This window comes from Drosophila navojoa, chromosome 5 (genome assembly GCF_054131105.1).
Source record: "Drosophila navojoa isolate 15081-1374.11 chromosome 5, UAZ_NAV_1.0, whole genome shotgun sequence".
In the NCBI taxonomy this organism is placed as follows: domain Eukaryota; kingdom Metazoa; phylum Arthropoda; class Insecta; order Diptera; family Drosophilidae; genus Drosophila; species Drosophila navojoa.
In genome coordinates, this window is record NC_142893.1 from 18,279,098 (window position 1) to 18,297,362 (window position 18,265).

General features: G+C 38.0%; 2 protein-coding genes across 6 annotated transcripts in view; both read left to right on the forward strand.

The window, feature by feature from the left end:
- side-VIII (sidestep VIII) overlaps nucleotides 1–2,694 on the forward strand; it is a 90,588-nt gene extending 87,894 nt beyond the window's left edge. For all 5 annotated transcript variants that reach the window (XM_018106688.3, XM_018106689.3, XM_018106691.3 and 2 more), the window contains one exon: nucleotides 1,529–2,694. In XM_018106688.3, coding sequence (XP_017962177.2) covers nucleotides 1,529–1,639 — 111 coding nt within the window. In that variant the 3' untranslated portion in view covers nucleotides 1,640–2,694. The remainder of the gene's footprint in view (nucleotides 1–1,528) is intronic.
- An 8,269-nt stretch (nucleotides 2,695–10,963) lies between these two features.
- Nucleotides 10,964–18,265, forward strand: part of Obp57c (Odorant-binding protein 57c) — a 36,149-nt gene continuing 28,847 nt past the window's right edge. The window contains exon 1 of the mRNA XM_089261321.1: nucleotides 10,964–10,971. The gene's annotated coding sequence lies outside the window, so the exon portion shown is untranslated. The remainder of the gene's footprint in view (nucleotides 10,972–18,265) is intronic.

The window sequence follows — 18,265 nt, forward strand, 5'->3', positions numbered from 1 at the left end:
GAAACTTACGAACTGCTGTATTGGTTAAGTATGAGCTTCCTTAAGTACATGCTGATGCAGTTTTCCTTGAGGAAATACCCCAGATAGTCGTTCATTCGCTTCCATATTGCTCCCATATGATTGGAAGGTGACTTTATTTTAAAAACTTAAAAACAAGTTTAACCGTTCCCACGGAAAGAAAGAGTTTTTTCGCCAGCCAAGTTTCAGCTTGACAACATGAACTATTTTTTCCCCCGTTTTGCTTTTTGTGGACCTCTTGATCCCTGGCTGCTTAAATTTTAAACCCGAATTCAACGGCAAAAGTTCAAAGCGGTAAATGACCTCAGAGCGTGCATAAAAATGACAGCCGCAGTAAAAGTAGTGCAAAAAGCGAATAATGTGCTATCCCATTCTCTCTCTCTCTCTCTCTCTTTCTCTCTCTGTCCCGCTCTCTCTCTGTCACTCTTATTGTCTATGTCATTTGCTCTATAAATATGCCATTATATGTACACTTGGCGACGCGCATTGCGTTCGTCCTGGCGAGCGCTGCAGGCGCAGGCATAGCCGCCATTGCATTGTCCCGGCTCCTTGCTGCTTGCAGCAATTCACAGCACATGAACTTTGTATATATTTCGCTCTCAGCTGTCCTCCTCTCCTCTCTTTTGCTCACTTTTTTTTTTTTCTGCAACTGTTTCACGCCAAAGGACACTGCGGTGTGGCAACTTTTGACTCTAATGATTGCAATTATTATGGCCCGCAAAAAAAAGGACAACAACAGCAACGGAATTTACAATGTACATTTTTTTCCATTCCTTGAGCGCTGAGTGAGTTGTTGTTCTCTCTGTCTCTCTCTCTCTCTCTCTCTCTGTGTCCCCAGAGTTTTTGAAAAATGCAAGGCAAAAGGCAGCGAAGCGCGCTAAAGCCAACCGAAAACACAGCACCAAATCCAGTGCGACAGCCAGGACATGGGGCTTGGACTGGAGCGGCTGGACTGGCTCTGGCGCGCTGCATGTGACTGTTGCGGTGTTGCCTGGGGAGCTGGCGAGCAGCGAATGGTTAGATTTGGCGCAGCGGTACACTGAACGAAACCAAATAACACGCATACGCCCAGTTAGCCAAGCGCGCCAGGCACTTTGCTGGCTGTCGGTCGGCGGGTGGGGCGTGTGGGGCGGGCGGGTGAATGTGAATTCGTAATAGCTGCGGGTACTCAAATAATGCGCGCCTCGTTAATTTTAAAGCATCGCTCTTAACGTGTATTTCTCTGTGTGAGTGTGTGTGTGTGTGTGTGTGTTTTCGGCCGTGGCTGGATTCATTCTGCTTTTTGTTTTCCTCTCTTTTATTTTTATTGCTCCTTGTTTGCCTTTGACGCAATGGTAATCTATGGATTAGTCATTGCACAAACATAACATTAAATAGCCGGCTATGAAATGTTGATTTCCCCGATATTATTTACTCATGATTACGTCTAAATGGAAAACAGTTATTGCCAATAAAATGCCGAGATGCGTATTTATAACACTTTCACTCTCCATTTACGCTCCACCAACAGGCCAAGCCGCAGCACTTGAAGACCGTGCCGGAGGAGCTGCACCACCAGCTGAACGGCAACGAGATGCTCCTCAGCCAGGATCGCAATCATGGCACGGGTACCCGATTTTGACGCTGAGTGCTGATAGCCGAGCAGCCGCCGATGATCTAAGCCAACAGCAAATCAAATCAAATCAAACCAAATCGAATCGAGCCCGGGCGAGAAGTTAGGAAAAGTTGCAATTGACTATAAGTTATGTGATGTGCGCTGGACGGATTGAGGCAGAAATCTGAACTCGAGCGGCCAGCAAAGCATTTAGCGTGGAGGTTGACATTGAATACAGAGCGAATGGGTAGCACTTTTTAATGCATCAATGGGAAGAGGACGACGACGAAAATGCGCCAAATAATGTAAAATAACAAACAAAAATTATAACAATAAATATGCATGTAAAATGTTAAGAAATCATAAAAAATGAAAACTCAAAGAGAAAGGGAAAAATCTAAAAAAAAAAGGAAAAAGAAAAAGAAAATGAATCCATTAGACTTAAGCGCCCGTGTATAAATCGAATACTAAAACTTAGAGCTCGAAATAAATAAATATATATAAATTAAAATCAACTTAGATGTACGATGTGAACACTGAATTGTTAATATATTTTTAAACAACAGCTTTAAGCGCCAAAAATCTAGACAACTTTTAGCTAAAGTTAAATGAATTCATGATTGTTGTTAATTTATGTTGAAGAGTAAGCCCAGAATTGAAAGAAGAATAATTAAATTTAGCTTGTTCTTAAGACACAAATACACACACACACACACTCACATATACAAGCCACACATATATAAATCAAATTCATCTAGTTTTAAGGCCCATTTAGCATAGCAGCAAATGTAATTAATGACAATTTGTTTACATTCTCGTCAAACGTCAGGCAGGAGAAGGAGGAGTAGAAATAGGAGGAGGCATAAAGAATTTAAAAGCAAGCTACATTTAAGTGAACTTAATAATAAATGGTTAACTTAACAGAAATTCATTCAATTTAGCAACGCAACGTTTGCATTTTATACGTAAAAAGAAAATAAGAGTAAACAAAAAAAAGAAGAAGAAGAAGAAGCCAAACTTGGTATCAAAAACAAAAAAAAATTCAACACTCAACTCTAACTCATAATTAAATGAAATTAAAACACACTCACTAACAATAACTGAGAATTAACTAATTAATAAATAACATACTTAAATTGTAAGCAACTGCATGTAAAATATTTAACTGACGAACGTGTATTTAGCATTAAGTTTAACATTTATAAAATAAAACATAGTTAATAAATTAAATTTAATAAAATGTATTTAAAACAAAAAACAAATCCACACTCAAGGCAACTCATTTTGCGCCTTGCAACATTTTGTTGCACGGGGTTCATTGACCAGCTGCCGCTGCCGGAAGGCAAACAGTTTTGGTCGGGGGCGGGGCGAGGCGGGGCGGGCAGCATCAGCAAAACGCTGCAATTGGAGGTAGCCAAACATTTTCGCAACAGTGGGCGGCGGCAAACAGTGGGGCGTGGCAGAGTCGCAACGCTCATTGGGTGTGTCGTGTGCCTTGTAGCAAATGCCAAATATTGACAGGGCGCGTGCACAAACACACGGAAACGGAAGTCAAGCCGGGCGACACGACCACAACAGCCAACAACGACAACAATGAGTACAAGTAGAACGACAACGACAACGACAACGACAGCGGGAACGTTGTCGATACATCGTTCAAAAATTGTCAGCCATGTAAATTTTGTATGCGAAAGCACTTAACACCATTTTCGCTTAAGCAGTGCAAACAGACGGGAACTCAACTAAACAGTGGAGCATAATCATAGTGGCAGGCAGCCCGCAGGTGGACACTCAGCAGTCACAGCCAGCCGCCCACTCCCCCAGCCGGGCCCGGGCCAGATCATAGACAATCATTTATGGCTGGGCCTACATGGAAAGCAAATTATGCAAATTTTGACCGCAACGTCGATGACTTGTAAATTTTGACGGCGCAGCTGTGTAGATGTGAAGATATGCCAAAAGGTAAGCTAAACACATAAGCACACACGCACACAGAGAGAGGGAGATATACACACTGGCAAAGAGATTGGATAGATGCAAATATTTGGCACACTGTGAATACCTGTACATTACGGCTCAAGGAGCAGCAGGTAGCGGCATTAAATTAATTTTGCCCACATGTCAAAAGGCAAAGCCACAGAGCTGAACACACCCGCCCATGGGCAGAGGTGACACACCCACACTCAATCCCAATCCCAAGCCCGAACACGGCCAAAGTAGACTCTAACACGGCAAATGGAAATCAATTAATCAAAATTCGCTACATAAATTATAAATTAAAACGCTGTTTAGGCTCCTGCTGCGGCTGCTTGCTGTTCTTGTTGTTGTTGTTGTAGTCGTTGTTGTTGTTTTAATTGTTGTCTGGCAGCCGCCCCAAGGGTCATCAATCAAGCGGCAATTAAACGAGCCAAAAGTTGAACTCAACTTTTTTCTCTGTCTCTTAGAGCAAACACAGTATGAGTATTTATCCAAATAAAATAAAAATAAATAAAGAAAATAATAAATAGAAAAACATTTGAATTGTTTTTCCAACAACAAAAATTTTAAATGCATTGCCTAACGAATTTTATTTAGATTTTATGACCCAGCCCCACTCACATGGAAAGTGAAAAAGAATTGCTGTATACATATACACACATATGCATGTATATGTGTATGTATAAACTGAACTAAGGCTGAACATGCCATTTGAAAAGGCAGAGTCAATGGGTAAATGCCAAAGATTGGGAAATAAACTTTGTAACTATCACAATTTATCTCTGATGAAAGTGCAAGAAATCAAAAGGTTGAATATTCGTAGGAAAAAACATATGAAAATGTATTATTTATTGTGTTAAAAAGTAAATAAAATTACGCTTGATTTCATTTTAAATAGATTAAATTTATGCTCACTTAATATAAAATTTAATTATTATGGGAAAAATATGTATATAATAATATATAATATAATATATATAAATAACATATTTGTTTAACCTTTATATATTTATATACATTTTTATTAAATACATATGTTCCTTGAATATAGCCTTCGAAAATTGACCTAAATAAGAAAAAATAAATTAATATATAATATGAATCATTTTTCTATAGACATTTTTGTTTTTCTCTTTTATTTTACTTCTTATATTAATAGTATTAAATTTACAAATTTAATAAAAGAGTTATGTACATATATTTAAATATATTATTATTCTATGTATTATAAGTACATAAATATATATTATTATCCCTACACTTCAGCTTTTCTTTCATTAGAAGTTTTTAATTAAATACTGTCTCTTCTCTTTCTTTGCTCAGCTGAGGTAAGCTTATAATAAGTAAATATATGAAGAGTATCAACAGCCAGAGCAAGATTCGCTGCTTATACCTTCAACTTGCTCTAAGAAATTTATAGTTCACTCAAATATAAAAATTCGCCGTATTTTAATATATTTTATTATAAACTTTAAATATATCAAGGAACTGATTTCATATGTATTTCCATATTTACATATGTTGATCTCTTTGCAAAACCTATTTCCGCAGAGCAATCAAATGGCGAAGAAAGTTCGATCTGCTATGGAAATACCTAATAATTCTTTGTAGTTCAATTCTGCTATGGAAATACCTAATAATTTTTTGTAGTTCAATTCATTTGTACATACCAGGTATTCAAAAGAAAAGAAACGATATAGTTGCAGAGTCTCTCCCCACATCGACTGAACTCTTTTCTGCTGGAGACACTTGCGAGCAGACATTGGAACATCTCGTAATAAAATAAGGCAATATCCAGCGAGCAGGGCGCACTCAATTTTTAATGTTTACCGAGTATAGGCAACATTTTACGAGCAGAGCTGTTGAGAATAAAATGCAGTGCTCACCGCTGAATGACAAACCCACTCAGCAGATATGAGTGCGACACTCTCTGAAGACGCAGCGGCTGCCCGTGCTGCACTGGCGCTGGCACAAGTGCATTTAGGACTTTAACGACAGCCATTCGAAGCAGTCCAACTTGATTTTTATTAGTCGAATTTGTCTGTCTAGCGTGCGCGCTCTCTCTCTCTCTCTCTCTCTTTATGGGTTCTATCTCTTTCGCTCTGCATCTAACGATGACAAATGGCAAACAGAGTTCGTTTACAATTTGTAATTGGTTGAAGCGCCAGCATTGGTAAAGTTTTCATGTATTTATGCAACATTTGCTTTTAATTGATTGTTAAAAATGACAAACGACTTTTGGCTCTGTTGCGCGCACTCCGTGTGATTTATGCGCCGTTCGAGCTAATAAAACGGCTTCAAAGTGTGCGGAAATTAAATAAACGCCATGCAATTAAGTTTATTTCTTTTTTTTTCTTTTTTTGTACGCAATGTTTTCTTTGTTTTTTAAATTTTTTTGGCACTCGCACACTTAAGCCGACATTAATGCGACTCTGCGCCACTCTCCTGTGTCTGTCCATGGATCCCACTCTCTCGCCTCTCTACTCCTCTCTGCTGCTTTCTCCGTCCAGTCCTGTCCTGTCTGTCAGCCATTTTGTTCAGCGCAGTGCAGCTGCCTGATTTATAAGCCGACACTTGCAACGTCGTGCGCGCTGACCACTGAAATTTTCTTACCACTGATTTATTTACATTTAAGCAATTTCATCGCCGCGGCCATTGGGACACAAGGACAGCGCCGGGTATACCCGGAAATGCACAGCATTGCAACCGGAAATTGGCAAGCAGTTGAGCAAAAGGGCACATCGTCCGTCCACCCCTCTGCCCTCTCTCTCTATCTCTGTCTCCGCCTCGCTTCTGTTGGCAGCAGAAAAGATTAATGCCTCCGCTTTTATTGTTCGGCCAGTTTGGTCACTCGCTGGCCGTTTTGTACAATTTATTGTAAATAAAAATGACACAGCCACGAGACAAACAAACGAAGGAATGAAATGAACACACATGCATGCATGCTTACACATATAAAACAATAAGAAATGAGAGTATCTACTGCCTTGAGAAATTAAGCAGGATACTTAACTTGATTAAAAGATGTCTCAGCTATGCACTTATGCTTATTTACACTTCATTATCTCGCAATTACACCTGTTACTACAAGGCAAGTTAATGATTCTAGTTCAGAATTAAGCGAACATGTATATAATATTATATAAGCCAATGTTATATGAAAAGTCTATTATAAGTATATAAGAAGTCTAGAATATAGCAATATCAGCTAAGTGGAAAGTCAGAAGGGTGGCATCTTTTTAGGCGTCTCCTGATGGAACCAAGGAACTCTTCATGTGTTACCTTGTTTGAGTGGACTAAATGAGCACTGGAAATCGTTCTTAGTTCTGGAATCCCTTTATGATATTACAGTTAATATAACTGGCAGTGCCCAGACTAGAGTTCCATAGGCTTGAATTAGTTTCATTCTATTCTTGTAGACATTCAGCCAATAGAATAATTATTTATAAGAAACAGTTTTATCCTACTAAAATGTTTACATTAACAATGAAATGAACGAACTAAGCATAAATCAACAATTAATAAATTAAACTAAAAGTAAGAATACAAGTTGATATCACATTAGAAAATTAAGAACAAGTTTATTTGTAAAAATGTTAACAATACTAACAAAAACATGCTGTTTTTAATGTAGATGCATAATAGTTTTATCTTGAAATCGACCTTCTATATTAGCTTAATTAAAGTCAATCCCGATTGCCATTCAATAGTTATCAAGCTGTTCAATAACTTTGGTTGCAGTAAATATTATAGGAAACAAACATCTGCTGTCTCTCTCTCTCATTCTCTCTCTAAGTTATTGATTCGGCTGGCAGGCATAAAACCCATTTGAATGCCTGACATCGCACCGCAGAACTAAATTGGCAGACAAATAAACACTGGCAGGCAACCACAAGGCAACAAATAATGTGCAGCAAATCTACGCAAATTTCAGGCAAACAAATCCGTTTAATACGACTGCAAACACACACGCACAGCCCGGACCGGCCCGACTCTGGGCAGCAGGAGGCAGTAGGCAGGAGGCAGGAAGCAGGAAGCGGGGGCCCGGAAGCAGGGGCGCACATTTAGGCGACGACACCTTTGTGACACACGCAGCAGCAGCAGCAGCAGCAGCGACAGCTAACAACATTTGAAGGTTAAATAAATTGCCGAGCGACGCTGCCAGGGGGCAAACATATGCCTAGGCCCGGCAGCCATAAATATTTGGGATACCGAACCAGGCAAACAAACAGCAAAAAAAAGAGGAGAGAAAACGAATAAAGGAAAAGGGTTAAATAAGGACGAGCACGCATATGCAGGACGGCGGACAGTGGCAAGGGCGGACGAGGGCAGGCGGGGCACACATTTACATAGAAAGTACCTGGCGGTGCACATTTCCTGTCTCTGAGCGCCGGCACCGCTTTCCGGTTAATATGGCGGCGTCAAAACAACATTAAACATGGACCGAGTCCGTACGCATGCCGCCAGCCGGAAGAGAATATAGCACGCACTGCGTATACGTAATACGCATAAAATTTGAAAAGCGACGCACTGTATTACGGCCGCGTCCCGCATCGGGCCACCGTTCGTACGCCCCACAGTTGGCAAATTATTTTTTTAGTACTTTATTCAATGCGCATTAGGCGCGCACTCAGCTTCGGATTTGGGTTCGACTCGAGCTCTGCTTACGCGCGGATTTGAATCGTAAATAAATCGTAAAAGTGCGACTGACTGTGAATGAGGTTGCTTTACGGCTCCCGTATCGCAGCAGCAGCTGAGATTGCCTGGGCACACGAAACTAACTAATGTGCGCCTTTTAATTTATGTCGAGTTCCTTACGGGCGCAGCTCGCACAGTGTTCGGGTGTGATGATTAGGTTCCCAAAGTGTTGGCAATTTATAAAAAAAAAGGGATGCGTCGAACGCACGTGTGCCTCGATACGAGCGACGTGTCCACAGAAAAACAAAAAATAAAAACAAATGCGGAACGGCCAAAGAGAGATATTTAAGTGCATAAGACAAAAAAAATTGCTTGTGCTTGTGGAAGCTGTTTAGTTTTTATGTGCTTAAAGATTAAAAGCGCAAAACTGATGTATACCGGCATTTGAAACAAAGTGACTTCTTTTCGAAATACATATAAGGATGTCAGGAAAAGGGAATGATTATTAACTTGGAGAATGAGTCGAACTGCTTAGAGCGACCTACCTCAAGGTTAAATCATTGTGTTTAGGGTATATGAGGAGGTAAGAGATGCTCTATCGAACGACGTAAGCATCGTTAGTTATTTTACTGAGATTTTATATGATTGGTGTTGCTCTTCGGTCTGTCAAACAGTTCCGAATATATTGTTCTACCCCACTCAGCATAGAGCTTAGTATAAAAAGCAGCATTGAGCGCTGTTTCATTACCATCTATTCCTTCAAGTCTGTCACAACCTTGGCTCGATAAGGTGAAAAAGAACAGTTCAGTATAGACTGAAGCCAAGGTCATCAAAGATCGCGATAGCTCACTCATCGCATCATAGATTATAATAGCTAGCAAGTAAGGTACTGAAAGAAGACTCAGAAAGACTCAAGAGCCTATATCCATTACCAAATCTCTATATTTATATGGCAACTGAATATTGACAAAGCAGTGTAGCCTTACATGTTGTTAAACAAATCTTCTAGTTAAATATTCTTCATATAAAACATTATTTTTATAACAATAAATAAATTAATTAAAAATATATTCAAATGAAGCCCTATGTTTACTCTTTATATAACTGATATTATTGATATTTTTTCTTTCGAATTAACAAAAGTTGTTTTTCATTGAAAATCAATAATATTTGTGTTTCCGTTGCATAAAAATATGTAAATATGATAAGTTATATTAATGAAAATAATTATAGAGCACTCGCTGGGTGATTAACTGCTGCTCGAACTAAATTAGTAATTATTGTTGATACTATTTATACTAGAGTGCGTCATTTAAAATGTAAATTGGTTTACACACATATGTATATATGTGTGTGTGCGTGTCTTGTCATTTATAAAAACTCAACTGATGCCTGACCGCACAGTCAGTCAGTCAATTGGCTAATTTAATGCATAAAATGCATTTGGCATTTTCGTTATTTTCATTATTTTGATTGAATGTTTACAATGGGCCACTGAAGCAACGCCTGCAACAGCCGCAGCCACTCACTGGCTGATTATATTGTAAATAAATACGAATTACATTTATTCAAATTCCCATCTTTTTTTTGTAAATTATTTTCCATTTCGTTTTTTGCTGTAATGGTAATAGGCATAACTCAAAAGTGCTTCATAGATAATTAACAACTAGCGCATCATTTACGCATTACACACACACACACTGCTCTATTATATAGTTTATAACAATCACTGACAGATATCATATGGCGCTAGACCAGCATTGCGAGTGAGTACACAAATCAAATAACTGCATCTCCATTTATATGCTAATTATTTGTATTCATATTTAATTAGATTTTATTAAATGCAATTTCATATATTTGGTGTTTGTTTCTTTGTTCAGTTTTACATTTATAATTTGCGTTAATGCAGTATCAAATCATATTAATTTACCATTTATGCTAATCAATTTATGCCGGCGAAGAGGAGATCCAATGAGCAGCTACTTTTGTTACCCGAAGAGGGGAGGGGCTTAGCTGTTGTTAATTGCAATTTAAAGTTATCTTAATAAAACTGCAGGTATGGAATTAGCTGGTATATGTATTTGTATGCTAGGCACTGCTCATCTGGATACCTGCAATAGAAACTCTGAACCCTAATAATAAGAGTAGTAAAGGTATATTATATTGCTGATAATAATAAGAATTAAAATTACACTTTGAGAATTTTCTACAATGAATAAATTTACATGTTTAAATTAATATTAATAATATAATCTAATATATTTATTATTATATTATTAACATTAATATATAATAATATATATATTTATTATTAATTACATTCATATATTATAATAAATATATAATAATATTTGAATATATTATATTCCCCCAATATTGTTAATATGTGCATTTCTATGTCGAGATCTAGCAAAAATTTATTATGAATATCCATCTTATATCTGACAAATAACTGCAAAAACTACCCATATACATTAAAAATGTTTAATTTTAATTGTTATATATATATATATATAAAGTTATGTATAAACATATGTTATTTTGTTATATATTATTTTAAGAATATTATAAACAAATATAACTACAGCAAAGAACTACAGTTTTTTTTAATAAATTAAAGTAAAATTTATGTTTTAACACCCCTTAACAACTAGTTCCACATGCATAACAAAAAACAATATTAAAAATACTTTGCTTTACTTATGAAACATAAAAGAAGAAAAAAATAATAAAATATAAAAAAGTAAATGAAAATAAAAATTGTATTCAGCGAAAAAAATGCCATGTAATGCTGTAGGCAATCAATTTAATCATAATAAGCAATAACAACACTCACAATAATTTGCGGTCGATAATAATATAAATAATCGCATCAACTTTACAATTTTTAAACAGACTTTAAAGTACGATAAGCCAGACGACTACCAAACCACTTTTAGGCAGCAAAAACTTTCATCTCAAATTGCTCTACTTAGTGTGCAGAATATTTAAGAATTGATTCAAGTTGGTATTTGAACTCAATCAAAGAATTTCCCATATTTTCTAGTCGAAGAAAGGCAGAAAAAAATCACAGATTATCCGTAAAGACCTCTGATTGTAGCTTGAGCTCGCTTCATTCGCCTCCATCGCCTTTCCAGTCGAGAGTGAATTCAAATACCTGCTAAATTATACAAAAGCCAGTGCAATTTGGTGTGCAATTAAAGTAACCGCACGATTTCGTAGCCGGGTCGACTGATTACAGCTTGTTGTCGTTGTCTTAAGTCTATAATTAGCCGAAAACGAAAATGTTTTTGCAATTATGAAATTTGCATAAAACACTTGATGTCGGCGCTCAACGACTTTCATTGCCAACTCGTTGAGAGCGAAGTTTTGCCGAACTGCTCCACGCTGCGTATGCGTAACGAGGCAAATTACAAAGCTCGAACGCCGCTGCTGGGCGTACCGATTATATGGTAAAAGTTTTTGACGGCCAGCAGCACTAATTGGTTTTTGATTTCGCCTTTGGACATTGCCGCAAATTTCATCCAAATGGCTGTTGGTTAGCACTAGTTATTGTTTGCCACACTTTCCAAGCACACACACACACATAGTGAACACACAGAGTGAAAGAATTTTGAAAAAGTTGAAAGTTAACAAAATTAACCCTTAACTGCATTGCATGCTCTTAAAGTATGCGAGCGTTAAGTTTGTGACTTGCTTTGTAAAGTTGACTACGCTAATATGTCACTTTGTCGTGGCAAAAGTTAACTTTGCCAGCCCAGCCAAGAGCCACGCCCACTGGCAGTGCCTGCACTCTCGTGTGCCTGCACTTAACTGAGTTTCAATACCCCTCGCCGAGAGTGTGCATCGAAAGGGTATGCGCCATCGGATAGACTGAAGCAACGAAAGGCCAGGAGATGCCTCATAGAGTAAAGAGAGAGTCGATTTCACTTGGAGCTAAAGCTTGAAATTCCCATCATCTCTGCATAGCATTTACATATACACATACACACATATATACATATACATATACGTGTGTGTATATGTAATCTCTTGATTTTGCTGGGTAGCTGCTGGTCGAGCTGTTTAGCTGGTGCGCCTTAAGTTATTTGGCTTGCGCCTGCTGCATGCATGTATAAGCATGTGTGAAACCAAAAACCAAGCCAACAACGTCACACAGACAGCACGGCAGGAATGAAGCCAGAGCAGACCACACCAGAGCCGGGCCGGGCCAGATGGTGTGAGATAGTCAGAGACACTCACCTGGTTGCGGTTGTTGGCCCGTTGCTCAAAGCGGTTGGGCTCTTACCTGGCGCTGCTGCTAGATGCTGGGTGCTGGCTGCACGTTTTGGCATTAAATTTGCACTAACACAAATTGTCGCTTACTCGTACATAGAGCGCCATGGCTGTGTGTGTGTTGACTATCTTAAAAGCCATCGCACAAAGACAACATATAAATTGAATTGTTGGCAAGCGAAACGACACGAAATGAAATGAAATTTTAAGAAAATGTCGCTGATTTGAAGTTAGTGGCAGAGCGAGGTGTGAGGGTTGAGAAAATACGAGATGTTACACATGTTACATAAACACACACACACACACACACATACGCAGAGAATGAGAGTAAGAGAGAGAGAGGTGCACATATGCGTAGCATATATTAAATACAGATGGTAAACATAATTACAGTCGAGTATAAGGTGTCAAAAGGAATTTGCGGTTGCTTTAATTATTGCACGCAGCACACATTCAGCTCTGAATTATCCAGCAGTAATGACAGTTTACCACTAAACATTCATATTTCACATGCAGGTTGTCACAGGCATAACTGTTATTTGAGATTTACTCAAATTGAGAGTTTAATCTGATGTGAGGGGCGTGTCGCATGTGACCTTTGTCAGACGTCGTCGTCTTATCGATCAATATGAAATATTCAAATAAAGTAATTACGAGTTGACGTCAACTAACACCTGAGCTCCCACACTTTATTTGAGCTTTAACTGCGGCCGAGTGCGGGTGCTGCATCAATTAAGTAAAATTTCGTTAGATTATGGCTCAATTATTAATTACGCATGTCCACAATAAATTAACTAAATGCGTTTCATGAATATATAAAAGTCATAAAATTAAGCAAAGTCAAGATGTTGTAAGCAAAGCAAATTGAATTTATCATTTTTATATAGTTAATAGTTTATTTTAAAGTGTGGCTCAGCGTGAGTGATATTCTGATTATATATTTATATATATTTTATATTTATATTTAAAGTGATTTTTTATCTATTAAATAGGTTTTCTGGAATGTTCAAACATGTTTTCTATTTTATTTTAAATACTATTTAATACAAGTAATTAGAGTAATTTTTTGCCAATTCGAGAGCCCGTAGAAAATCTCAACTTAACCTTTGACTTCACATTTCATTAGAAATAGAGTGACGCCTGCATGTTGTGGAAATTTTTCAGCGCTGATTATAATGAGTGTGTATATAAGCAATATTCTCACATTTGCTGTGAGGATAGTCCACAATATTTTATTGAAACACCATAAATAGATAAAGGTTTATATTTAAATGGCGCTCCACTGTGCCTTAAAAGTTATGCTTGCTAATGAAGCACAGAAAATAAACCTACAAAAAATATAATACAGTCTTGAATACAATAAATCGTGTTCTATTGACATTAAAATATATATTTCTTTGTTTATTTTCACACTCAAAATATATTTAGTTAAAATGTCTGGTATAAATGATTTCAGAATATTTTCAAAATTCCAGCTAAGCTGCTAATACATATAAGATAATTTCATTGTCAAATTAAACATCAGTCGAACAACTGAGCTGGGGATTAATCCGATGAGAATTGCTATAAAAAGAGGAGTATAGTCTAGAAAAAGGCCTGCTTAAGCTCAGCGGACATAGACCCAGCATATTCAGAGAAACAGTGTGATATTTAATTCTTGAGATATTCCAATGAAACAACAATTCAAACTGAGTGGCTTAAACGCTAGTCAGCCTCAATGAAACTCTACTCTAACTGAAAACACTTTTATTTCAAAGGACACCTCTTTTCGAATGACTTACGCAAGTTTCTGAATAATTGAAAAGACTTTGCGCGCATAACGTAAAAGTGTTTTACACACTTTATAAAAATTCATTTTTTCTCAATTTTCTCCGCTTGCGCCTTTTGGGTATGCAACATTTTTTAAACAGCTCCATGCCTGCTGAGATTCATGTGTAGCTGAGCACTTGAAATGCAGCTGGCTATATATATGTGTATATATATATATGTATGTATATATATTTTTATATTTATGTACTTTTTTTATTTAAATACACATTCCAATACACACGCACACACACAGAGCCACACTTACGCTCGCAGCAACACTAATACAATTCTGGCACCTTTTTGATTATAATTTACGAGCAAATGTTGTTGTAGTGAAATTTGTAAACTTTTGCCTTGGCAGAGGAAACGGCAGCAGCCGCACAACTTCTTCATATTGCAAACACATTTGCCAAGCGCTCGACTGCCGAAAGGTGGCAAACAGGTAAGCGCCGATGTGTGTGTGGGTGTGTGGGGGTGTCGGTGTGCGTGTGTGTGTGTGTGTGTGTGTGTGTGTGTGTGTGTGTGTGTGTGTGGCAAAAGTAACTTTTAAAAGGCAAGCAAAAATTTGCTGCTGCAGTTCGCTTTGTGGGGTAGCACCCAAAAAAGTTTTGCTACATTTTATTAGAATTTAAAATACATGCAGACGCTATAAATTTTATGAGCTGATGCGACAAGCGAAAGTTGCAGAAACTTGCTGTGCATTACTGCTGCCGCTGCTGCTGCCGCTGCTGCTGCCGCTGCTGCTGCCCTTAATGCGCCGACTGCTGCATAATTTATGCTCATTAAGCGCAAATGCAATGCTGACCCACATAGGCAATTGACTGCACTTACACGGCCCGACAAAGTAGCCAGCAGCCGAGTCGAACTCAGCAACCGAATCAGCCAGCCAACCGACCGACCCCAGCTCCAGCTGCTACTCCTGCTGCTCCTGCTGCCAGGCAAACGGATTCACGCTGGAATAAATGCCTTTTACTGTTTTGGTATGCAAACTTTTTCGCACTCAAATTGCAGCAGCAGCCAGAAACAACACACAAAAAAAAAAAGCAAAAATAAGAAAAAAATAGAGAACTGAACTGAAGAGAAGCAAACACTGTAACTTTCACACATTCTGGGAACGGGACTGGACTTGGAGGCAGCTGCCTCGTTGGTGGCTCCAACTGCCTGGTTGCACATTTGAATGCCTCAAATTGTTTGCTGTTTTGTTGCTGGCCCATTGTTTGAAGCCCAGCGACAGCGATGAGAGCCAGAAGAAACCTTCGCCTTATTGTTGTTGCATTTCGTTTCATTTTTTGTCTTTTTCTTCTTCTTTGTTATTTTGTCACAGTCACAGGAAGAGACGCTGCCTTGACTTGCTCCTCCCTGGCACTGTTGCCGAATGAATTGCAATGAAATTTTGAGGCAACGTTTCTCGCTCCCCTCCCTCCCAACATTTCATTCCCTTTTTTCGTACTCTGCATTTCTGCCAGAGACTATAACGATGGCAACGAGTTGGGAGTGGAATTGAAACTGGGATTGCCTTCGGTTAGGGGATTTGTTGTTTGGCTGCTTGGCTGCCTAAGAGACTGCAGGGCTGAGGGGCTGGAAATGGCAACGCCTGCCAGGCAGTCGTCAGTCACAACTTTTGTCGTGGTTTGGCGCACAGCCAAAGCGAATAGTTTGAATGCCCTGTGGCCAGAAAGTTTGACAAGGCTTGATATGCCGACAGTCGCCGACTGACTGCGGAGTGATTAAGCAAATGTCTTTCAACGCTCTCCTCCATCTCCAGAGCAGCTGCAATGTTTGCGATATTCATTAATATTTCACTAGTTGACCGGTTCGATTCCAGAGTATCACACAGCTGGGCAGCGCTTGGCTGGGGCACTGTTCTTCTGAAACGAACGGAAGTTTGGTGTTAGAAATCGAGCGACGGACGGCACAGACAGACAGACAGACGCTCCTGCTGGCGCTCTATGATTGTGCTGGTCGAGAGCATACGCTGGGCACTGCTTGGAATTCATTAAAGTCGGCGGCTCGCATATGCGTGCAAGTGGCACGAGGCATGAGGCAAGTGTAGGCAGCCCCTGCTAATTTCCCACAGACTCTGATTGAGCCACCCCCGGGGCTGAGCAGGTTTCGGAGTTCGTTTTGACCCGTTTGGCTTTGCTCGTTTTTATTTTTATTTTGGCTCGCTGCTAAGTTATTAACATGACTTTATTAACACTCAATTTGCGGTCGTTGGTCGTTTCGGGGCACACTTGCATTTTATTTGCACACAAAACATTGCGCGGGGCATAAAAAAGCAATATACAGGAGCAGCTCGAAGCGGAACGCCAATCGAAAGGGTGAGGGTAATAAAAAAAAAAAAGCAAGCAACTATTTTAAATACGCAAGCAGCCAAAAAATGGTGCAAAATGTTAAAAATTATAGACACGCCGAAAATTTGTTTAAACAAGAGCCCGAATACCACAGCACTCTGGCCACACTCTGACTACACGAATCGCACAGAGCAGTGCACTGCGGGCTGCCGACGCTGCGGTTGCAGCTGCTTCGCCAGCCAGTCCCCGCTCCCAGCACTCTCCCCCCTTTATCCCCCTGGCTCGCAGCAGGCACGCTGACCCATTGGCTGCAGGTTATTGCCGTTGTTTTTCTGCGCTCGGCTGCAGGTGAGGCCGCAGTTTTGCGCTATTTGGCAGCTCCAACTGAGTGTGTAGTCCATAACCACACTGTGACACCAAATAGTTGACACAACAGGCCACTGAAAAGTGAAAAATCAGCTGCAAATACATATATACACATATTTTGTTGGTAAATCGTATTGAAAGTTTTTATATTTTTCTCGTTTCAGCAAATTCATTTTAGAATGTTTTCATATTAGAATTGACATGCAAAACGGAAAATAAAATGTGAATCAATTGAAATGTTTATCAATAAATAAATTAGATATAGCTGAAGCAGTTATCAGTTCTCTTCACTTGACAAAGAGTTAAATAAAATATTTGATGTACCCATCCTAATATTATTTTATTATATTAATTTATTTATTAATGTATTTATTACTGTATTATTATTATTGTATCATTTATTTAATTATTTTATTTATTACTTAATTTATTTATTTATTTATTTTACTTTATTATTATTTATTATTTATTTATTATTTATTGTTATTTATTTTTTTTTTTATTTTTATTTATGTATTTTATTATTTATTTATTTATTTTTTTATTTATTATTTTTTATTTTATTTATTTATTTTATTTATTTATTATTCTTCATTTACTATTTTATCTTTTTTTTATTTCTTTTCATTTGTTACTTTATCTTTTTCTCTATTTATTTCTTTTTATTTTTATCTTTTATTATTATTTTTATTCTATTTATTCCATTTTTATTTCTCATATATTTTGATATATCTTATTTATTATTTATATAATTATTTAAGTTTTTTAAATTCATTTTCTTTTATTTAATTATATATTTTGTTTAAGCTTGCCGACTATTACCACATATTCCTTCATGTAAAGACATACATATATAGATAGCTAAACGTAATACTCAAGATTGGTTAAGAGACGTCAAACTGATGAAATGCGACCTACGCTTTCATTTACTTGTCTGGGACTTGTATCGAAGTACAAACAAATAGATAAAGTTTTAATTTGCACACAAATTCTATAAATTGTGTACATAATTATTAATATTTGTCGCTATAATATTAGTGGACGCACAGGGAAATTAAAAATGCAGAGTTTGTCTTTGTCAAATATGAAGTTTAATGAAATTCAAACGAAACAATTCAGAGCAGCTCCACAGATTTACTGCCATCGTTTTTTGCTGTGGCCAAACAAGGCCGGCCCGGCTGCCTTTTGCTTTGCTTTGTGTTTCATGCAATTTTCACGTTAATTACACAGCTGACACTGCAAATGGAAATTGGATGCAGCCTCAGATGGCAACAGCAAAAATCAGCACCTG